Here is a 25,663-nt window from a genome sequence, read left to right as displayed (position 1 = left end):
AATAACCCTTTGCTTCGCATCACTTCGTCGCTTTAAGCGACAAAGTGATAGGCTTTTAATGACAGTGGTCTAGTGATAAGGGGACAGCGCATGATGTGTTGGGTTAGGTGTACATTATGAGTTTGAACCCTACAGCAGACAGAAGTCTGGCACGTAACTGGAGAAGGGTAGAGAGTCGGGCTCATTATCCACAGAGTTTCAAACAATGTGCCGCTGGCCCTCACAGAATCTTGATCATAAAAAAGTGGATTCAGTATTTCGAGATAGCGAGAAAATGACTCAGCATTTGTTCAGTAGAGGAATTCTTTGAAAAAAAAAACATACTTTCATAAACAGCATCAATTGTAGAGCAACTTCATATTTTCAAATGCATAAATTCATAATGCCATATCTCATTATCTCTAAGCTTTGATGGACAAAGTTACCCGATGTTTGTGGTGGTGGAAGGTAACAAGTACCCGTGGAATAGTCAAGGTGCGTGAAAGTTGACTCGGACACCAAAATTATCACAAAAAATGTGCAAGAAACCTAACTAAAAAACTAACATAGAAAGTCATCATATTTATCACAAGCATCACTGATCCCACTCTAAAAGGCTAGAATCATCATATACGATTGCCCCCTAGATTTTCAAACCAAAGGAGATATCTCCATCTCAGATGAAATATTCATCCCATTCCTCAGATAAGACCAAGAAACATGTGCTTCCCAACAGAAGCTTCTGCTATCTATAATGTTTTGCTTTGTCGCTAATATCTACCACAAACCATACATTGATTGCACCTCATCTTACACATCTCAAAGTCATTTTCTTATCTTTCTGACCGTGAAAAAGGGGACAAAACTTACTGGTCCTAGTCCCCACATCTCCCTTCATGCAATACTCGAAAATACACAGTTTCATCTCCAATATTACTAATCAGTTGAAACCATAACAAAAAAAATCAATTTGGGCACAAGAGAAACTTTGAACAACACCAAGCTCAGCAAAGTTGCAACGCAAAAGCTTGCCTAGTTAGACTACAATAAAAAGGATCTTAATCTCACCAGCAGTTTCTGAACAGAGCCAGAGCGATAGACAATTTGATGAGATAGATAACTTGATGCATAGTAATTCGTGAAGAATTTTTCCAGTGTATGACTGTACGATTCTTCCTTAGACTTTGGGATGGCACGGACCAGAACTGTGAAGTATCTTGGGTGGGAAAGTGATGAAGTGAAGTATGCCAGCCGCTTCCTTGAGATACTCTTGTACTCCTAAAAGCAAGCAGCAGAACTTTTAAGATTAAAAAAAAAAAAAAAAAAAAAACTCACACACCATAAGTACGAAGTATCTAGTGTAAAACAAATACAAGTACAACAGAAAAGCAGATAAGCAGATGATTTAGAAATTAGTAGTAAATTCTTACAAAGTAAAGAAGAAGACAAGCAGAGCAGGATATGATATACAGTGCGAGGCAGTGAACCCAGAACCTGAAGAAAAAGTAGAGGCAAGTTTAAGTGAAAAGTAAAGTGTGATAGAAAAGAAGCTCAGTAAATCAAGAAATAATATGTCATTAACACATATTTTTTCTTTGAAAATGGGAATTATGGTAAACCTATAAGTCGATCTCTTTTATAATATTCTCTCTTTACTGGGCAATATTAACTTCAGATGCAAAATGCTGAAAGGGTTAAACATGGCATCTAAGCAAAGACAAAAGCTTTCTATTTCATATGGAACAAAATCACCACTTGCATTATGCTTCTCTGTACGTCCATTTAGAAGGGAATAGATTAATTATCTACATTCAAATAATTAGCAGCATCCTTGTACATGTTTCATACCATTTTGACTCTGGCTCAACATTCACAATGGTGAATAGCTCCAATGACTCAGCTGGAATTTGCTGACGTCGTATATCTTGACCAAAATAATTAAGAGGCAGCACGAGGAAAAGGCCTAGAGTAGTTGCAATGGAGAATATTCGGAAACTGTCCACATAAGCAGCAGGAAAAGGTAAGCACACTTATAATACTAAAGGTACATAGACCCGACAAAGAGGGAGCAAAGACAGACGCACATCATACTGTCAAGAACAGATTCACCATCTAACATAGTCTATACATCCTTACTGGGAAATGCATACCGCTTGAGCATTTATAAAAGATAGTACAATGACATCAAACTGTCCACCTTTACATCGGGAACAATGTCTATTTAAAATCAGGGCATGGAGACAAGTAATAAGTATTTTCAGCAACAAGTAGACATTCTGCCGGATGTTTTGTGCACCGGGCTGCCCTTTTAAGTAGACATTTTCCCAGTGGAATTCCTCAGCTTGATGAAATATTCCGCTAAAATTTACTTCCTCTGTCCCAATTTATGTGGCACAGTTCGAACTTCGAGAGTCAAACTTCAAAATTTTGACCGTAAATTGGACATGGAATCTTTACGCTTTTTGAAATAAAATTTGTATATTTCAAAACTACTTAAAAAGTACTATAAGATACAATAATTGACAATTCACAATATTTAAAAGGCGTATGAAAAAATTGCGATTAAAGAAACACTCGTTTGACTCTTGAAATCCAAAAAGTTCCACATAAATGGGACGGAGGGAGTACTGAACTTCACATGAAACGTGAAGGAAATTGAGGGCAGATCAATGTTGCTAACTCTGAATTTCAGGCAGTAAATTGACTTTTTCAGCAAAAACAGAAGAGGAAGTAATTGAATCAATGAGGAAAGTTCAGCTTTCACCTGAAAACAATCATCCGCACAAGCACGAATGCATCCAAGCCCCCGGCAGCAACTATTTCTTCATCAGATGCTTCCCATGCCTTCAAGATCCAACTAGGAGAAGGAACAAATCGCTCAAAGTTAAAGCCACCAAGCTGTCTTTTTCGCACCTGAGCAAATCTCTGGCTGAAGTAGACATTTACAAAAGTTGGTTGTTTCCTCAATAAGGAATACAAAATGAACAGCACCACACAGACTGCAATATTGACTCCAGCAGAAGTCAAAAGAGCAGATAGCTTCATCCCCGTCTTCCAAATAAGCCAGCAACCTCAATGACTGGAAAACATCCAGTAGCCAGAAAAAGAGGTTGTGTTTGCAGTCCACAAACTGCAAAAATAGCTCAAGTGTTATGTTTTTCACAAATATGATAGAACTAGAGATAAACACTTCCCATAAGTTCAAGAATTAGTCATGCGACGAACAGGAAAACATTCTCTAAAACCAGCAAATAGATAATCCGTTTCGATCAACAAACTGCCCGGTGATAACCGAACCACAAACTATACACTACATTAAAGTTAACAACTCAAAAATATCCTACCTTGTTTAATGAACTATACTTTTTTTTTTCGACAAGGAAACTTTCAGTATAGTTCATATAGTTCAATGAACTATACTCAAAAGTTGATTTACTTTAACAGCAATGGCTACACTAGCATAAAATATCATTTACAAGCCACAACACTAAAAATCAACACCCTCACATACAAGCACACATCAATCTTTCCCCTTCTTTCTCTTTTTTCTTTTTTTTTTTGGGGTGTGTTCGGGTGAACACCCTCGGCAAACTTTTAGTATAGTTGTTGTAGGGAATGCCCAATTGGGCAACGGAAACGGTAAAAGGCCACTAAGAACCCAAAGGCATGGCCTAGTGATCAATGAAGTTGGTCGAGGATCATGAGGTCTCAAGTTCAAATGAAAGCAAAATCACTAGGTAATTCCAAGCCTCGGTTGATAGAATTACCCCGTACGTATGTGCTGGTGGGGGTAGCAGGTACCCCTGAAATTAGTCCAACTGGCACAAGCTGGCCCAACACCACGGTTATTTAAAAAAAAAAAAAAAAAAAAAATCACTGAGATTCGAATTGGTAAACTGTCCGTTGGAACCGCCAAATCTATCTTGTTAGCAACAATTAATCATTAATTTATGCAGAAATCAGTTCAAACAGTTATAATAATAAACTTAAGCAAACAGAAACTAACAAAAAACATTAATGAAGAAAAAAGCTAGACAATAATTCAATTCAATTATGAATAAGAGAAAGAAAAAAAAAAGGAAAATTAACGATAATGGACTCACCTGAAAGTGCTAACTTTTTTTTTTCCGGTTCAGTAGACAAAACAATGAATAATTCGTCCTTTAAAGCAAAAACAAAAAGAGCAATTGCTTTTACTTCAAAGCGACTACAAAGAGTATACAGAAAGGTAAACAATTTTTTGAAAAACAGAAAACAAAAATACCTAGAAAATTTATTTATTAATTATTGCTTTTGAAATTTTTGTAATTGCTTTTAATTTTTGTGGTGACAGAAAAAATGAGCTGCTAAAAATAAATTTGAAGGAGAAGTTGGCAGAGTATGTAATAGGAGGCGCGTAGGCTTTACTTTTTTCTACTTTATCAAAGAGGCGCGTCGGTTGAGAGTGAGTTATCTTTGACAATTTGCTCTTTTAGGGTCCGATATCTTATTATTTTTATAGTACTTCCTTCATTCATTTTGCTTGTCCGTTTTGACATAATTACTCCATCGAAAATATAAAAATATTTCCTCCGTTTATTTTTACTTGTCCATTTTTAATTTTACACATTTTTTAAGAAATAATAAATAAAGTGTATAATTTACCAATGTATCTGTATTAATTGGTGCATATTTTTATTGAATTTGAAAAATAATTTGAAGTAAGTAATTAATACTGCGGGTAAAATAGAAAAAAAGAATTTATCTTTTCTTGATATACTAAAAGTGACGAGTAAAAGTAAAAATCTATTTTTAGAATACCGGATAAGTAAAAGTGAACGGAGGGAGGGAGTACAAACTCCTAAAAAGTAGTTAATTTGATTAAACTGCTCATAATTGAATAGGTATTGGATTTAATCACATAGCACTTAATAGGGACAAATCTGAAAAAAAAAATAAGGTTAATTCTTTCTTGATTTAATAAGTGAACACTCTTTCTGACCCAAGAAAAAAGGCTAAGTGAATACTCCTTTTGATCTGGAGGGAGTAATAAATAAAGTATAAATTTTATCATAAGATCCATATTAATTGGTGTATCGTCTTACAAGACTTGTGAAATAATTTGAAAATGGGTAATTAATGTTAAGAGTAAAATAAGAAAAAAGTTTATCTTTTTTAATATGCTAAAGTGAAAGTCAAAGTGAAAATTTATTATTAGTATAGTGGACAAATAAAAGTAAAAGAAGGGAGTATCATTTAGTCTTCTGTTTTAATTTATTTGTCTTACTTTTAATTTTAGTCCGTTTAAAAAAATATCTCTTCTCTTTTTTTTTTACAACTCTTTAATTTTAATTTTACACATAGCATATTTAAGATCATAAAATTAAAGGGTGCTTTGACACATTCTACCTGTTATTAATTTAAAATTACAAAATTAATTTTTTTATTTTATGTCCTTACCTCTCGCTAAGTTAAAATCAGACATATAAATTGAAACAAAGGGAGTACGTGGTTTTAAGTTTTAACTACATAGTGCTTTTGGAGTATGCAATTGCTTTTACTTTGGATGGAGAACCGAGGAGTAATAAGGTAGAATAGGAGGCGCGTAGGCTTGAGGCGCGTCGGTTGAGAGTGATTATCTTTGACTATTTTAGTCTTTATACTCTTATTACAGGGTTGAATATTTAATTATTTTTTATAGTATGATTTTACGTGATGGAAATGTAGATTTTGCGGGCCCAACGGAAATGCCACGTGGAATGTATGAATGCCAGAGGGGTTTGCCTATACCGACTTAACTGTTTTTGTCGCACTTTTGATTTTGATTGGTGTACACTACAACTTCAACGCAAAGGAAATACTATTGGAATTTTGTTCACATTTGTAGCTTACAATATTAGTTTTCTTTATTATTTATCGTGTAATAGTGTATTCCACTAGCGTTCATCTTTGACTTGTATTTGAAGAGTGTTAAAATGCATTATTATTATTCTAAGGTTTGATTCATTGTATATTCAGTACTATTATTTGGCTAAGAAATAGTAGTTATATGCAATTCTCTTTTTAAGGAATCAATATTCTGACGGAAATTTACTGCATCATCGCCTAAGGCTACATGTGCGAAGGATATCAATGAAATTAAAATAGTATAAAGGGCTAAAATGATCTTTATTTTGGTCCCTTAAATATAACTTTAGCATATTTAATTCCTTAACTTTGCTAAAGTGATACATTTTTTATCTTCCTAACAGAAACCGTTTAAAAAGTAACGGTTCTAAGGCCACGTGACTCTTAAACCCATCTGGACAAAATTACTAAACTCAGTTGCCTTTCCCCCCCCAATTTCATATGCACCGAAAAAAGCCCTAGCCACTCTGTGAAAAACTTTGATCGGCTGGAACAAGAAAACTCAAGTGAAGAAGCTGATTTTTTTCTTCTACAATAATGATCATTAAATCTCATGATAGTGAAATACCCAATTATGGTAGGATTTTAGCAAGAAACACCATCTGGGTATCATTAAACTAAAAAAGTGATTCTTCACTATATGTTGATTCTGTTTCTCCTTCTTTAGTATATTTGCTAACTTTTATGCAATACATGATAGCTTCAGTATATTATAATAAGGTTACTAGTAAATAGTAAATTTCTTCAATTATTTTGTGCAATGCATGATATAACAAAAGCTTTTTGAATAAAAAATTGAAGTAAAAACAAGAAATAAGGAACGAAAAAGTGTCTGACAAAGGATTTTGTGTTTGTCACTGTTTAATCGTTGGTGAATTAGGTCCGCCGACATTAACATGTCTTTTTCTTCTTGTCCGATTACTATGCAGAATGCCAATCTTTGTAGGCTATTATTAGTTCTGTTGCAGTACTTTTATAGTTTATATTATTTTTCCATTAGAAAAAGGTCTAACATAAGTTTAATTGCTTTGCAGACCCTACATATGAGGCTTCTTTTTTCATTATAAAAGTAATACATGGTGGTACGATGAAGCATCAACCTAAGTAAATAGTAAATTTCTTCACTTATTTTGTGCAATGCATGATATAACAAAAGCTTTCTGAATAAAAAATTGAAGTAAAAACAAGAAATAAGGAATGAAAAAGTGTCTCTGACAAAGAATTTTGTGTTTGTCACTGTTTAATCGTTGGTGAATTAGGTCCGCCGACATTAACATGCCTTTTTCTTCTTGTCCAATTACTATGCAGAATGCCAATCTTTGTAGGCTATTATTAGTTCTGTTGCAGTACTTTTATAGTTTATATTATTTTTCCATTAGAAAAAGGTCTAACATAAGTTTAATTGCTTTGCAGACCCTACATATGAGGCTTCTTTTTTCATTATAAAAGTAATACATGGTGGTACGACGAAGCATCAGCCTAAGTAAATAGTAAATTTCTTCAATTATTTTGTGCAATGCATGATATAACAAAAGCTTTTTGAATAAAAAATTGAAGTAAAAACAAGAAATAAGGAATGAAAAAGTGTCTCTGACAAAGGATTTTATGTTTGTCACTGTTTAATCGTTGGTGAATTAGGTCCGCCGACATTAACATGTCTTTTTCTTCTTGTCCGATTACTATGCAGAATGCCAATCTTTGTAGGCTATTATTAGTTACATTTGCGATCTTGTTATAGTTTATATTATTTTTCCATTAGAAAAAGGTCTAACATAAGTTTAATTGCTTTACGGACCTATATATATGAGGCTTTTTTTTTCATTATAAAAGTAATACATGGTGGTATGATGAAGCATCAGCCTAAGAAATATTATCTTGGCGGGCGTGTAGATTTTATTAACCATGTTAACGACACGGAGTTGAATTTGTCACAATTCAAATACATGGCAGAACTGTTACACCTCGAAAAATTTTCCGTTGATGCACAGTGAATAGGCTAACGAAGGGAACGAAGTGTACGATGTTTCGATAAGTGGGAAATAGCATTTGATGACCCTAATTAAGATTTCAAAGACATTCGATGTTAGACGAGAAAGTTGCCAAGAGAAGGCAAGGCATACGATAGGTATCGGATGAGATTTACGAGTAACGAGTTAATTATGGCTTAATAATGATTTGGAGAAAAGTTATAACGTCCCTTAGATTGTTAATGAGGTGATAAACAAGTGTTAAGAAGGTTCCATAAGGATTGGAGATCAGCGAAGTGACGAGAATAAGATCAGTAAACTGATGGGTTGTACGGTCAATTATATGGTCCGTATAATGTTATACAGTCCATATAATGGACCGCAGAACCATCACAGTGAAGGTCCCTCACTGATGGGATTATACGGTCACTTATACGGACCGTATAAATTTATACGGACCGTATAATGTGCCGTATAATGGTCACAGAGATGAGGTGTTGAAGGGTCCATTTCACGGTCACTTATACGGACCGTATAAGTTTATACGGACCTTATAAGTGTCCGTATATTTTCCCGACAGATCAGATTTTTGAGTTATTAAAAAGGGGACCAAGTTCATTATTTCATTTCCATTTTCACTTCCTCTCTCTAGAACTCTTTAGAACACTTCTCCCACATAAATTCAAGAGATATTAGTGATCAACTACATCAAATTAAGTGAATCAAGTGTAAGAAACCCATTAAAGTTCATCCAAAACAAGAAATCCAAGTGAAGGTGAAACTAGGGTTTTGCTCAAGTGAAGTGTTTGCACCCAAGGTTCATTCTACTACCATCTAAGGTAAGTTTTATGGTATTTCCATGTTGTTTAAGGTATTTAAAAGTTGAAACACTTGGATTATATAAGGAAATAGGAAATGGGTCATGAATGTGGGAATAGTGTCACTTTTGAGTAAATGTTTGGATTGAGTTACGATTCTTGATACATTATGATTATAATCATGTTATAAATGATATTAAGGACATGGAATAGACATTGTATATGAATGAACGTAATCGTGTGATATGACCATGAATGTGGGCGATTGGAAGTGAATTGAAAAGTAAGGACAATGTAGGTAAATAAAATGTAGGTAAATAAAGGATATGGTTATGATGTTGTGAAAGTTATTATTGATGTTTGGAAGTTGATATATGAGATAGAGAAAGTCGTATAAATAAAGGAGATGTTGTCCAATTTTCGCTAGCTTTAGTCAAGTATGCTAAGCTATCGATTTCCTAATGTTAGTATGTACTCTAATGAAGGTAGAAACGTTAGCATTGAAGAAGAACATGCAAGTGATAGAATAGTTGAACGGAAAGGTATGTAAGGCTAACCCTTCTTTCATAAGGCATGGTTCTTTGGCCAAATATCTATCCTTCTATGAGCCTACGATATTCTCCAATGATCCTATCTCTAAAAGCTACTAAGCTTATGATTCTCGATATGATACGATTGTACTAAGTTCCTTATATGACGAGTAATCCTTTAAGGATAGATGTAATGAACGACGATAGTAATAATGCTAAAGATGCTTTATGAGCTTGTATGTGCCTATGTATGGTTACTTATGAAACCAGAGCTTATATGGCGGGTAGAATGTATAGATATGTATATATATATATAATGCGCGCGCACCACTGCAGTTTGGGTACGGATAGCCCCGAGCCTTGGTAGGGCCAGTATGTATGACATGCCGAGCCTTGGTAGGGCCAGGTATGTGAAACACCGAACCTTCGTGGTCGGGTATGCTATATAAATGCTATGTATATGACATCAATATGAGTACGAATATGCTAAGTATATGTAAATGCTATGTAAAGGCTATGTATATGCAATGTATATGATATGTAAATGAGATGAATATGAGTATGAATGGAAATATGAATACAAATACGAAAATGGATACATTGTATATATATAGCCTTTACATAGCATTTACATATACTTAGCATATTCGTACTCATATGTGGATTAAATTAAATGTCATGTCATATCATATTTTATTGGTCAAATATTAAAATTTTTTATCATGGTAGAGGCTCAACCAACAAAAATTGTGTGAGAGTCCATTACATTTTTGCTACGTGGGTATGTGGGCCCATTTTTATATTTAAAGCTATAAAATAAAACGAAGAAGAAAGAGAAAGTGAAGTGATGAACCAAATTAAAAGTGGATTGTTGGGTCCACAAAAAATTGAGTTAATAAATTATAAAAAAAATGCATTGAAAGTAGGTGAATTGTGAGGTCCACTTTTTTATTACTTCCTTCGTTCCAATCTATTTCAAGCTCATTCGTTTTATTTGAATACGATATTTAAAAAAAAAAGGAAGATTTTTAAAATTTGTGGTTCAAAATAAGTCTTGAAAATTTATGTGGCTGTAAATAATTTATAAAGTGAATTTATTTTCAAATTAGGAAAGAAGTCATTTATTTTGATACGAATTAAAAAAAAATAGGTTCAAATAAATTGAAACAGAGAGAGTATCTTCTTGCGTGCTCATTTCCACCAAAGTACTGGACGTTTCTCTTCTTCAAGAAAACTTGGTTCTTCTTTCTAAGAAGCTTGATTTGGATTGGCTTTATACTAAAAATTTGTTCACTTTTATAATTTGAAAAAATAAGTTGGGGTAGTCAACTTATTTTTTTTAGCTTATAAGTTATTTTAGAACATAAATTTCAACTTTAGATAAGCTTAAGTTAAATTGATCCAATTATTTTTTGAGCTTATTTTAAGCAAAAAATGCTTTTAAATTTAACCTTAAACACTCAAAAAAAAAGTGAAAACATCTTATAAGCCAATCCAAACGGGCTCTAAGTTCTAAGCCTATTCATTCTATTCTATTCGGCTATTAAAATTAAATATACAAATTACATCACACAAGAATGGACAGCCAAAGAAAACGTTTTTCCAATGATTACACACCAACAAATGGAGCACAAATCTCTTGGTTAGAAGGCCCTTTCTCAACATTTACATTCTCCATTCCTGATTTGAAGCACAAACAATCTGTACAAAAAAAAAAAAACACTATTACATTAAGGGTTGTCTTCTGCCAAAGCTATCTTAGAGTAGAAGTATTGATATTTTTTTTTGTAATATTATAAAGATCAAATTATAATTTTGAATATGTGAACCACCATTAATTTTGCTAGCTGGAACTATTATTTAGAATGAAAACAGTACCAAATTTCTATATTGATCTTATTTCTATTTTCTAATAAATTATATTTCTATGTTGACAAAATTTTTCCACAAGCATGAAGGTTATATATGCAGCCATGATGGATATGTAAAGGTCACAACAAGCATGAGCACACTGTAGATAGTTCTATAAAAAATATAAGAGCATTGTGCTTACAAGCTATGTATAAAACATTTTTTATATATATGTACAAAATAAGGTTCATTGATGAGAAACTTCTTTTTTTTTCAAAATTTGAAATTTTGGCAAGAGAAGGTGGTTGTACAGATCCAAACAATGATAAAAAGAGAAGGATGACAAAAAGTTGATAGATTTATTACATTTAGAGCACAAAATTTGCTGTTCTAGAAAAAAGAATAAGAAAGTTGATAATTTCTTTTTTTTTTTTTTTGGTTAAAAAGTTGATAAATTTATTACATTTAGAGTAGAAAGTTTCTTGTTCTTGAGAATAGCTATGGTATCTCTTTGGGAAAGAATTTTTTGTACTGGTGTATCTTTGGTGAGATGTGATCAGCAAAGGAGGGGAATATGACTTTTTGTTCCCTCCATTTCTTTTGTACTATGCACAACTTTGTCCTCTTTTGTTTTCACTAGTTCATTTGTAAAGATGGCCCACATATTCATGTGGCAAAAATGTAATGGACCCTTACACGACTTTTATTGGTTGAACCTCTATCATAATAAAAAATTTCATCAAATATTTATTGGGTAATTTTTTATGTGATATAGAAAAAATAAAGTGACCTTGTTACAAAATAAAGAAATGTGACTTTGGGAGATCATTGCTCATAGTTGAGTGGCCTCTGTGTTACTACCTCAATTTCACAAATATAACATTTTTTTTTATTGTTATATCATGCGACCATCATGGAAAAATTAAAAATTAAAATGTGGAGAAGACGTGAATAGTTGCAATAGCATCTATCACATCGTGATACTAATGGTGGGCATTGATGGTTCATTTCTTAGGTCCTAATGTGTTTATCATGTAGCCGTCCAGAATATCACAAATTAAGGCTTTGTACATTGGATCGAATCACGTTACATGCGGTTCATAACATTTGAGGTAACTCGAACACCATTGTTTGTTTGCAAATTTATATATTTCTCCTGTTCTGTTTTGTATTAAATGTTTGATTGAGCACGATTTTTTTTTTTTTTTTTGAAACTTATGATTATAACATGCTAGCTATAATATCTATGTGGTTTTAAATTCGTGTCATTAAAAATAAAATAGGATGTTTACAATTAAATTATTCAAGTATAAAAAAGTGTCTTTCTTTTTTGACAAAATAAACGGAAAGTGTGTCGCGAATAATGGGACAAGAGTAGTAAATTTCGAGGTATTGAACATTGTTATTGTTAAATAATTACAAGTAAGCATATTGTTTTTAGTCTTCTTTTTTGTATCCAAATTGAATTAGACTTACGATATCTTGATTAACAATTTGTACTATATATCATGTGAGTGCATGTTTATATCGTATTATAATAAAGAAATTGTTGAAAAAAAGATTAACTTGCTAGTTGCTATTACTCATTAATATCAGCAGTGCATGTTGTGTTTATCGTGTCAACCACGTGTTCCAACTAATTTAAGACTAAAGCATAGTCAATTGATCGAATGATTGCTATTAGCTAGCATGCTTTTATTTTCAAACACCATTAACAAAATAAATAGATATATTCAAAAAGATCCAGTATTTAATCCAGTACTTGCATCTTTCGTTTGTCAAATTGTAGTTAAAAGTTAACTGTGACTATGTGACTGTGAGACTCTTATGGCAATTGAATTTATATGAGACAACAAATTAACATGATCTTTTTCAAAAAAAAAAAAAAAAAAATAAAAAAAATTTAACATGATCTTAATTATAAATATTGATATGAACTTCCATATCTGAATCCTAATAAAATCAAGTAGTAATAAAATAAAATACGATGTGTTCTAACTAATTAAATAGGCGTTCCTTACTAAAACGGTTTCACATATTACCATATCAACATCTAATCCTCAAGTCTTACAAAATTAGGTAGTAGAAACTCAAAACAAATATTTCTAAAATTGTATTTACTTATGTCCAACTTTACTTTTATACCTATACCGTTTCAAGATAAGACTTTGAGAAGGACCTTATAACTGAGTGGCTGTAGTTATCCAGGCAAATTAGAACTCAAATATATTGTCAGCCAAGAAACGAAGTTGATTAATGGCATTAAAGCATGACGTAGGTTTTCAAATTTCAAACAAGTAAAAGGAAGCATCTAATTTTTCCACTTACGTAACTACTCCTAATTATACATATTTTGAAGTATTTTGTCACTTTGTCAGCCAGGAAACATACATTTCCAAACCAGAGAAGTACCAACAACACTTATGGTATGGCCTCTTGTAATTGCTCTTTTTTTTTTTCTTTTTTTTTTTTTCTAAAATCCAAACGACAATTTAGTTGGTTTTTCCCCTGTTTGGTTGAAACAATTGAGCATTTTTTGTTCTTAGGTTCACATCACCAAGAAAGTGGTTAGCACAGGCTTTTGGTTTGCGAAATTTGTATGTTTGCAACATTTTTTGTTTTAATTCCAATACACATTTATGTTTCATGTAAGTGTTTGAGATATGGACTCATCCGAAATGTTGATGAAGAAACTAGTCCACATATTGGTATATCGAAATAAATATTATGCCAAGGTTTTGCAATATTGCCACGTATCTGTATGATTGCACAGTATTCATAACACACAATCAAAGACAAAAATAATTCTAAACAACTGTATTTATGTTTAAAACAACACGTAGCAGAAAACAAAAATAATCCTAGACAGATCTATTCATAATTAAAATCTATTTACATCTCAAGAATAAACTCGGAGGTACAATAAACTTGAGCAAACAACAACTAAACAACTAAAAATTCATCACACAAACAGCAAACAGAAACTAATTAACAACAATATAAATGGACAACTTACGATAATCGAATCATCTGACTATTTTAAGTCTTTAAACTCTTTTTAGAGGGTCGAATATTTAATTATTTTTTATAGTATGATGATTTTACGCGATGGAGATGTAGATTTTGCGGGCCCAACGGAAATGCCACGTGGATTGTCTGGGGTTTGCCTATACCGACTTAACTGTTTTTGTCCCGTTTTGATATTGACTTTACTTTAAGCAAAGGAAATATTGGAATTTTGTTCACTTTTGTAGCTTTCAATATTAGTTTTATTTATTATATTGTGTGATTATGTGTTCCACTTAGTTATAGCGTTCATTTTGGACTTATGTTTGCAAGAGTTTTCAAATGCATTACTATTAGTCTAATGTTTGATTCACTGTATATTCAGCAATATTTGTATTCAAGCCCTAAGTATGAAAAAACTTTGGTAGATAGCATATGCCCTGAATGAGTCTTATGCATCGCGAATTCGATATAATTGGAGTTCAATACGGTTATTGTACATTAGATGAAAATAAAAAATAAAAAAAATTATTTGTGTAAGATGTAGTACTAGCAGCTATAAGCACTTCTCGTTTGAAGGCCTCAATATTCACGCGGAGATTTATTGTATCAATATCTAAGATCAGGGGCAGATTTAAAATTTCAGTTTTTTGAGTTCAATTATTAAACTTTTTAGAATTGACATATATATTTTTAAAGTTGTGGGTTTTTATTTAGTATTTATTGCATTGTAATAATTATTTACTTATAAATGTATGTTCCGCGTCGACATTACTGGGTTCAAAAGAACCCAGTGCCGATACATTGGATTTTCCCCTGCGCATAAAATTGCAGAGGAAATAGTTTTCTATGACTACTTACAATTTGAATAGAAGAATACTCCCTCCATCTCAAAATATTTGTAGCATTTTTCATTTACACGCCCATTAAGAAAGCATTTATAAGGGTAGCATTTTGACTATTTTACCCTCTTAACATATTTCATCACGTTCTCTCTCCCCAATAAATATTTACTCCATTAATGATGAAGCATCTTAAATGTTGGTATGTGAACTCACAAAATCAGCTAATTGATGCAGTTAATACATGGGTAAAATGGGAAAAAGCTACTTAATTTTATCTTGAGTAAATAAAACGATAAATATTTTGAGACAAGTATTTTTAGTAAGGACGAAAAGGACGACAAATATTTTGAGACAAAGGGAGTATAGTCGAACTTAGTTTTTCAAATCTGTTATGTGAATAAAAACTCTTTTATGAAAAGATATAAAATTAAAAACGAATTCGTAAAAAACTATAAAACCAATTGATCGAAATTGCATGTAAGGCTTGATACATAGAGAAGAGTTTGTTGTACTTATAACGGAATTGCTAGGTTGATTTTGTGCCAAATATATAGCGACCTCATAAAGTTGTCACTATATTTATTAAATACTTCAATTTATTTAAAGTGTTTTCATTAAACCACTCGTGATTAACCAGTAAAACAAATAAAAAGTGTGGACTTCTTGCACAGTGATGAAGCAAACTTAACCAATGAATAAAAAATGTGTCGTTTTGACTCGAACTAATCCAAAAACAAAAACAAAAAAAATTGAAAAAAAGTAGGGTCTGTGTTCAACCACCTACTATTGTCGTCCCCAACGGCCCAACCGCCAATGTATTTGGCTTTAATTCTTCTTATCCATTGGATAATCTGACATGTGTATATGTATATAGTAAAGTTAAAGAAATTTAATTTGGCTTAACAAATCTCCTAAACTTGTCAGATTCAAACGCTCGAACTAAAGTTTGTTCCAGTTTAGCACCTGAACATATAATAACATGTTTCTTTTAGACATTTTCGGTTCAAATTTTGAAACAACGTTTACGCGTCTTTCAAGCATCTATTAGGTAGTTAAGTTAACCACATAAAGTATACCATTTCCTCTAAGTATACTCATCTGCCTCAATCGAAATAGGCCTGAGGTTTTACTGCTTATTGAGGCAAATACATATAGTTAAAGGAGGTGACATATAAATTTTAAGTATTTATTCTTATCTACGTATTGGACGTTCGAGAACACGGGCAAAAGTAAATCAAAAGTGTCTACTAAAACACTTTATTATATGTTCAGGTGCTCAATTAAGACATGCTTTAATTTAAGTGTTTAAATCAAATTTATTGACAGAGCTTAAGTGGTTCTATGGTTGTATACGTTTTAGGCCTTAATATTTTTATTGTCATCAAACGAGGAGGAGATGGAAATAAATGGAATAGCTATTTCTCATCCTCAAATGTGAAGATTGTAAGAATATGTCCACATTGTGAAACTAATGGTTGGGATTGATGGTTCACTTTCTTTGGTCGTAGTATATTTATCATGTAGCCCCCAAGAGTATCACATAAGCGTTTGTACATTGAATCGAATCACGTTGTATACGGTTCATACCATTCGAGGTGACCCCTACCCACCATTTATTTGCAAATTTTTATATTCCTTCTGCCCCACTTTATATAAAGTATTTGACTGCATGTGTACAAAAAAGATTTTTAAAAGATCTGGTTTACACATGTATGCTATGATATTTATGTTTTATTTTATAAATAATAAATTTGTCATCTTTTACCTAACATATTAAAAAAGAAAGTGTGTCGTGTAAAATGAAACAAATGAGTAATAAAAGTCAAGATATTCTAACATTTTAAGTTAATTATAAGTAAGCGTTGTTTTATTCTTAGTTTTTGTATCAAAATTAAGTTACACATATAATATCTCGATTAACTTTTACGACAAGTCTGTAAGTCATGTGAGTGCATGTTTGTTGGAATATAACAAAGGAATATTGAGAGAAAAAAAATCAATTTGTAGTACTCATTAACTAATATATAGGGTCATGGCATGTTAATCGTGTCAACTACGTGCTTGCACCAACTAATTTAAGACTAAAGCACATTCAACTGGTTGATTGAATGATTGCTAGAATGCCTTAATTTGGAACACTGTTTATATCCAAAAAGAATATTTTTTTATTTTGTAAAAGATCTAATTACATCGATTACTCTCTCTCTTTTTTGTGAAATTGTAATTATAAGTCAACTGTGTAAATTTAAGGGTAATTGAATTTATGAGTCCGCGACTTAAGCGACACAAAAAAAAAAAAAAAAAAAAAAAAAAATGGGAACCAAAATAACACCCAAAAAAAAAAAAAAAGTTACAACAGTAGGTTTTTGTGCGTGAAAGAGGCTACCTTTTTTTTTTTAAGCTATCAAAATCGCGTTTTTTTCATATTTTGGGCAAAGATTAGTCATGTTTCAAAATCCCGAAATATCAATATTTTATATAGAACTTAATATCTTTTTTTGCGTACAATAATGTCACCTCATTACATCAAGTATAACTAAACGTTTGGATCGTCGTTTTAGGGGTTGTAAAGTGCCCTGAAGTAATTTTTGTTTGTTTGGAAACTTGTCATCTTTAAGTTTAAGTATCATATTTTATAGGGTTTTGACCTAAGTGTTTTATTATTTAGTCAAATCGAATGTACAAATAAAAATATTTTGCTCTACTTTTAATTTTTTATATTATGTTGTTATTTTTCTTTTTTGTCTTTTTTGTTTTTGCTATGTCTTTTGTGTAATCCGCATTTTTTTTTAATGTAATATGTATTTTGTATTGTTTGGAAACTTGTTATCTTTATGTTTAAATATTATATTTGAATGTACAAATATAAATATTTTACTTAACAATAATTCATCCAATACGAGAGGTTTATACTAACTTAAAAATAATCCATTCCATTAAATTACAATACTAATTCAAAGCAATACAATACTAAATTACAATAACAATACAATGTTCAAGTTCTAGAGGCTCTATTACTTCGAGACGTGCTTGTACCACCACGGCCTTGTTGCCCACACGAACGCTTGTCATGGCCATATTGCTTACATGTAGAGCCTTGCGAGAGTAAGTTCTTTCACTAACATCCACTTGATTGGATCTATGACTCTATGAGTTAATGCCCAGTTTCTTGATGTAATCCTTGTTAGCAACCATCAAAAACGGCTCGTTTGGCCAATAAGCTTCATTACCAAGTGGGTGGAATTAGCGGAATATGCTTTGCTGCAACGTGGACCTTGTATTCCCCGCCACATAACTTGTTACCGTTTTTGCCATTCTCTCGAAGCACTTTCAAAGCATGAGAACACGCACGCGTAATGCTTGCCACTTACACACAAGTGCATGTTTGTTGCTTCACAAACCAGTATGCACGTTTCCACCCTTATCATTGTAATAACCCGTCCTAACTTCATACACACGTTGAATGGGGTCATACTCGGTCATTTGGTGAAGTTCACATTTTTTTCTATAATGCTCCATCTTTTTGAAGGGCTTTGGCATCCGTGTCCCACCTTCGACTAATATCGCTTTGGCCTGCCTTGTCCTAACCACAAGTCACTCCACAACCTATTTGAAAGTCATTCTCACCATTGCGGTGACAGGTAGTCCCCAACGTATTTGCCAAGCCATTGAAAGACTCGATTTTGTTTGTTGTGAGCATGCCCCATCTTTTGCCTCCATCAACACGAAGCGTCCATTTTTCAATTTCGAGCTTCATCAACCAAACGTATGCGGTTCACCGATCGCTCGCTTTGAGCATCCATTTTTGTAGCCCATTTTATTTGTTGATGCTCCATCGCTGCCCCCCACATCAATTTGTTTAGAGTGCCATTGTGAAACTTTGTTGCAAATTTGCCTTCAAGTGCCTTAAGCAATAGCGATCGCAAACAAGGGGGGCTACCACCCCGGCAAATTATCCATATTATGCAATATGCCTTTATGACGATCAGACAACACACATATGCCTGTAGGATCCTTAATAGTATGAGTCTTCAAATGGGTCAAAAAGATCCCCCATGTGTCGTTGCTCTCGTTAGCGGCAACTGCAAAAGCAAGAGGGAATATTGACCCATTGGCATCCATTCCTAATGAAATTAGGAGCTTAATGTCATATGCACCATATATATGCGTGTGATCTATGGATATCACTGGCCAGCAGTGAGCAAACCCATAAATACATGGTTTGAATGTCCAAATACGAAGTTGAAAATTTTACCCTCTATAAGCAGCCACTCTACAACAGTGCCAACATTACAATGTTGTAGAGCCACCATATACCTTGGCAGCGATTGAAAAGAGGTATGCCAATTTCCAAAGATCATCTCAGAAGCGCGTCTATGCCTGAGAAATCCCTTTCTATTGCTTATAGTTTTACCATATACGGTTTGAACATTTCTAATGTAATCTTTGATGGGGATCTTGCACAAGTTTAAACAAACAACATTTAGTAATGATCTTTTAATTGATATAAGACATATAATGTACTAGGTAGGATAAGTTACCTTGGCGTTTCGGCAACGTCTTTAAGTAACAATTAAGCAATCATGTTTGCATGTAAATTATAATGATCTGCTCGATTGTCTTCCATATCACAAGTGTGGTTTTGGCGGAATTTTGTGATAGCCCACATACCATCAGGCTTAACAATTCCCCGAAGCAACCACTGACAGCCTTGATACCGTTTTCTACAAACTAGCCTCCATATCTTTGTGTTTCACTGATCAATCTTAAACTCCCTCATTTCCTTAAAACAATAAATTTTGAAACCCGTTCAGATCGCCTTTTGGATGCGAACATCATTCCTACTATAAGATAGCATTGATCTCTGTTGAGATCTTTTGGTTCAATCTAGGTTTTTAGGTGACTATGATCATCTTCTCTTATAAAGACAAATACATCATCACGACCTTGCAGGTTGTCAAGATAAGAAATATTATTAGAATGCCACTGAATTGGGCTTTCAGAAGTTGGGTTTTCCGCCATTGGTGGTGGTACATGGTGTTGCATTGGTTCTTGTTGGTTTTGGCTTTGAGGAATATTGTTGGTCATGCCAACTTGAACATCATCATCATCTTCATCATCGGTTACCTCTGTATTATTAGCTATTTCATTGTCATCACTTGATGATGACTCATAATAATTTGGAAAATCTTCATTATCAAGTGCATTCCTCCTCCTACATGAAAAGTAACATATTTTAAATACCTACATCTCATATGTATATATATACATACGGATTATTTAATATCAAGGTGATGAACTTACTGATGTTGATAAGCATTGTCATGGTGTGGAGAATGATCAACTCCACCGAACTGAGAGGATTGACCAACATTCATATTTTGTGCCACTGACGATTTTTGAGAATAGCTCCTATAAAGATTTGAAAAATGGTTATTTACCAATTCATACAACAAACACGTGCTACTACACACAATAATAATAATATAAAAATGCTTATTTACCAATTTTCATTGTAAGCTTGATTAAATTGTTGGCTTATTCCAGCGGCACTTGACCACTCAAAATGTCTCCATAAAAACTAAAGTCCCCATAAGTTTTACCATAAATAGGCTGCACTTGAGAGACTTCTTCTCGAGGTAACTTTTCAACATACATCTCAAGAACATTAATGGATACTAAATCACTATATTCTTCTGGCGATCCCAAATAATTACTCAAAGATTCATCATCGTTGATATTGTGCATGCTATAACACACTACACCGTTTGATATTGTTTGTGGATATCTGCCTGTTATTAAGATTCCAAACTCAGTGGGTGTAGTTTTCATTCTTTTGTGCATATATCTGACTAGTGTTTCATAATTTAAAGTTGTTGAAAATTTAACATGGGCTTTTGGTCTGATACTATAACGAACAGAGTAATTGTCCTCAACGATATCTCCATCCCAAAATAGTGAAACCCTAACAGTTGAAGCATTTTGAGACATTTTTTCTATGAACTTTGATTTTTTTTTCCAATGACTTGTAAGACTTAAGACTTATGAAATTGATGAGTTTTTCACTCGTCCAACATTCATGTTAAATAGATTCCTGAAATTGTCATGCGTGGTGTGTTGTCAAATCATCACTTACATTGCGCATTAAAATGGTGCGCAATACAAGTAAGAGTCATATTAAAACGGTCAAATAATGCAGCATTGTATTGTCAAATCAAGCCTTTATATGTCATAGATTCCTGAAATTGTCATACGTGGTGTGTTGTCAAATCATCACTTACACTGCGCATTAAAATGGTGCGCAATACAAGTAAGAGTCATATTAAAACGGTCAAAATAATGCAGCATTGTATTGTCAAATCGAGCCTTTATGTGTCATAGATTCCTGAAATTGTCATGCGTGGTGTGTTGTCGAATCAACACTTACATTGCGCATTAAAATTGTGCGCAATCCAAGTGAGAATCATATTAAAACGGTCAAATAATGCAGCATTGTATTGTCAAATCGAGCCTTTATGTGTCATAGATTCATGAAATTGTCATGCGTGGTGTGTTGTCAAATCAACACTTACATTGCGCATTAAAATGCCGCAATACAAGTGAGAGTCATATTAAAACGGTCAAATAATGCAGCATTGTATTGTCAAATCAAGCCTTTATGTGTCATAGATTCCTGAAATTGTCATGCGTGGTGTGTTGTCAAATCAACGCTGACATTGAGCATTAAAATGGTGTGCAATACAAGTGAGAGTCATATTAAAACTGTCAAATAATACAGCATTGTATTGTCAAATCAAGCCTTTATGTGTCATAGATTCCTGAAATTGTCATGTGTGGTGTGTTGTCAAATCAACACTTATATTGCACATTAAAATGGTGCGCAATACAAGTTAGAGTCATATTAAAACAGTCAAATAATGAAGTACTATATATAACATGATTGATAATTTCAGGAAGCATTTACATTAAAACGAGTTATCATGTCATTCTACACCCAATTTGGTAATCTTGATTCTATTACATGTTTTACCCCAGGAAACATATTCAAAGCAATGGGTAGGACATGGGAACTAGATGATGATTTTCAATACTCAAATAATCCTAACAACAGATTCAATCGAGAATTCAATAATAAAATGAGAGAAGAGTGGGATTGGCGTGTTAGGGAGGCTACAACACTGGAGCAAAAGTTATTGTCAGTATGGCTTAAATGCTCAAAAAAACGTGCTATGTCAATGCCTCGTGGAACTCCATAAGAGTTTAATTTTGCTCTTAACCGTTTTCGCAAAGAGAACAATCGGATGCAAATACGTTACCTTAGGGTAGAATATGGTGTACATGGTAGCACAAGATTTAGATCCAAGTGGGATTTGGACTGTGAGATGTCCGATGAAGATTAATATTTTTTTATATAAAGTAAGTAGGTAGGGTCATAAAGACCCCCCCCCCCAACTAGGGGTACATGGGGGTTTGCAACTATATAAGTAGCCCTTTATTTTGTTATTAGACTACAACGTATTCAATGTCGAGTAGTAGAAACGCAGCTTGGTATTTACTCCTTCCAAAAGAACCAAATAGCAGTGACGATGAGAGTTCAAATCATAGCAGTTTTTTCGAGTGATAACAATGATTTCAAACTAGACGAACTAAATCCCCACCTTCTTATAAAACGTAATGATAATTTCTGCAGTGTGAAATATTCAGATCGGCGAGAATATTATTGCGGTTTACGCCGAGAATGGTCACATCGGCTTGCCAAATCAGAACGTCTTGTTCGTGACTTGAAAAATCTCAACGTTCCAATCCCAATAAGGTACTCAATAACTATGCCTCGAGTAGGTCTAGAAACTTGCGAGCTTGCCGTACAAAGGATTAGAAAAGAAAATAACAGAATGCTGGAAAGACGTTGTACATTTTACATGCTAAAGGTGGCCGAAGAACAAGCATCATCAACCGGTAGAGAACTAACATCTACTGAAAAAAGATGTGTCTTAAGAAATTGCCAATATTTTTCGGAGGACGATATTGAGGACTTCTATTTTGATGAAGATTAGGGGTTATTTAAGTTCTTTTAAATTTCTGACTCATGCAGTTAATTTGTATTATTAGTTTATGATGAAGTCATCAATAAGAAAAAATTAGTAAGTTTTAAATTTGCTTTGATTGTTTAAGTCTATTATTAATTTATATAAAAAGTTCAACAATTGATAATTTAAAGAAAAAACTAAAATAAATTAGTACATAAAGGGTGCATATTACATTATAGATGAAAGGGTGCAACTAGTATAAAAAAAATACATAGGAATATTAAACTTAATAAACAAAATACATAGAAATAATAAATAACAACTAGATAGCACAAATAATCTTCAAGCACTTTACAATGCCAAAAACGACGACTCAAATTATCTGGGGTCCTTGATAATTTTAGCTTACAATAATAACCGCATTCACAAACATTAGGTTCTATATCAAAGTTTGAGGTTTGGGAGCTTTGAGACATGTTTTTGGGGGTGTAAAAGTGTTGAAGGGGTGAAAATGGAGGAAATGAAGGAGAAGAGTTTGCTGAAAATTGGCTAAGTGTTTCAGGGTTTTTATGGAGGCCTATTACGCACAAATTCTGTGCGCGAAAGTGTCACGACCCAACTAGGGGCCGCGACGGGCACCCGATACTTGTACCGAGCACCCCTTGCCTCGTTTCATACTCTTACTCTTAAGTGGGCCGTGTGAATTACCGCAATAAATTTTTTTCCATTTGCATGACCACTTTATAACATAATTATAAACTTGAACTAATAAACTGTATTAATTTAATTTACATCGGCGGCGACGATCGCCCTACAAAGCATCCGTCTCGTACATATCTTGTCTACGAGCCTCTAGACAATATACATAAGCATCAAAACGGGCTAAGTCGCCGCTCGTGCCCAAATATATACACAAAAGTAATACCAACAAGCCGTGGCTCCGAACAACCGGAGCACTCCCGACGAACCGTTGGTGGAGTTTCTAAAGACCGGACCCGTCTATCCGCTCACTCGCGCAAGCATAAAACGCAAATTGGCATCCATACAAGAAGGGGACGTCAAGATAAATAATGTACCGAGTACGTAAGACATGAATCAAACATGCAGTAAAACGTAGAACAAGGACAATAATGGGAAAGAATAACATATCATAGGGTAGAAAGATAACCCGTGCATATAAATGTCCTTCGCGACACTATGCATGCTTAGTGTCGCGGGAACGTCTTGACCGATCCATACATCTATTATATTGCCGCGAACGTGCGACCCCGATCCATACGCGTTATACTTTACTTTCTTTGAAAATATCTCCTTTTCATATATACATATATATACATATAATAGTAGCATATCATATCGCCGAGGCGTCGGCCCGATCCATTTAACCATGCATCCGCGTCCGGCATCCCGCGTCCGGACGAAATCATGTATCATACTCCAACCGATCGGGGTGGCCGTGCGCCTATAGCGCCTCCCTTTATTCCCAACTTCCCTATATACATATACTTGTACATACAATACATAGACAACATGGACTAGTATTATAAGGCAAGACTATCAATAAAACGTGGCATTAAAATAAAGCGTAGCATATGATCATAAGCTTCATATAATATTTCCTTTAGAATCTTTTAGAAAGTAGAGCCACAATAAGAAGTAAGATTGAATTCATAGGCCAACTGGACACTTTCATATTCATTTTGAGCTCTTAACTTGAAACTCTTAGTCGTGGACTCATTCTTATTTCGCTCGTCGTCAACATATTTTCTTCATAAATTTCATCGTTATTGGCGTCGTAGAAAGATTCTCTTTAAAATAATTACAACACCTATCACTTGGTAAGCGGGACGATAAGGAAGAATCGGGGAATAGTGGACCCACCTCGGTCAAGTGAGGCGGCATGTACAATTTACATATAATACACTCCGTGGCATTACTTGTGAGGGTTTTAGAGTAATCGGGTCCTATTCATGCAAGTTCCAGGGTTTAGACCATCCTTTCACCATTCATAAGCTTTTGGTTCAATTCTACTGAAGGAATAGTGGTCAATTTCCAACGTGGATTTCTAGAATTAGGGAGATCCCCGAGGCGCGTAACCGAGCTTATACATCTAAGATATGCCAAAGAAAGGAGGGGGAAGTCTTACGTACCTTTTCCGCTTCTTTCACGCCTCCAAATCTCCGTTCCAAATTCGCCAAAATCTACAATTTGGTCACATTTACCAAGTGTCAATTTAGGCATCTAGAAGTTGAAATTCAAAGTAGCCATTTGTCTACCGAAATTTAAAGTACTTCCCCGTAAATACATCATCCCCAAAAATCATCTTGACCAATTTCTCATCAACAACAATCCGGAATTCAACCCGGCCAAATTATCAATCATAATGTCACAACCATACTAACGATTTCCAATTTCAATCCAAGATACATTATAACAACTCCATCAACTTACTACTTCTTTCAAAACCTTCCAACTTCAATAAAAACAATAACAACCTTATAATATATATTCCAACAACATTATTCCAATATCATTGTCTTCCATCCATGTAAGAACGCAATATTCAATTTACGTAAACTTCAACCACAAGTCTCCAACCTTTACCATTTCACTAAGATTATTAAGCTTTTAAAGGTAATATAAAATCCACAACACAACAACAACCAAAACACAAAATAAAATTGATTCATTTTCTTCCATACTATATACAACTACACGGCCACACATGCACACTACCTCACGGCCACCTTCACA

The 25,663-nt window shown here is 33.6% G+C and overlaps 1 protein-coding gene across 2 annotated transcripts in view; it reads right to left on the bottom strand.

Annotated features, from left to right (window-relative positions):
- LOC132041109 (CSC1-like protein RXW8) overlaps positions 1-25,663 on the bottom strand; it is a 52,226-nt gene that overhangs the window by 9,128 nt on the left and 17,435 nt on the right. The window contains exons 1-5 of one of the 2 annotated variants that reach the window (XM_059431898.1): positions 4,083-4,321; positions 2,744-3,109; positions 1,828-1,974; positions 1,410-1,473; positions 1,048-1,257 (exon numbers count right to left, since the gene is read on the bottom strand). In XM_059431898.1, coding sequence (XP_059287881.1) covers positions 1,048-1,257; positions 1,410-1,473; positions 1,828-1,974; positions 2,744-3,024 — 702 coding nt within the window. In that variant the 5' untranslated portion in view covers positions 3,025-3,109; positions 4,083-4,321. Of the gene's footprint in view, positions 1-1,047; positions 1,258-1,409; positions 1,474-1,827; positions 1,975-2,743; positions 3,110-4,082; positions 4,322-25,663 lie in introns of those variants that run through there. The other variant, XM_059431899.1, reaches the window with a different exon arrangement.

Source organism: Lycium ferocissimum, chromosome 12, assembly GCF_029784015.1.
Source record: "Lycium ferocissimum isolate CSIRO_LF1 chromosome 12, AGI_CSIRO_Lferr_CH_V1, whole genome shotgun sequence".
NCBI lineage: Eukaryota > Viridiplantae > Streptophyta > Magnoliopsida > Solanales > Solanaceae > Lycium > Lycium ferocissimum.
This window is presented reverse-complemented; position numbering and strand designations above follow the sequence as displayed.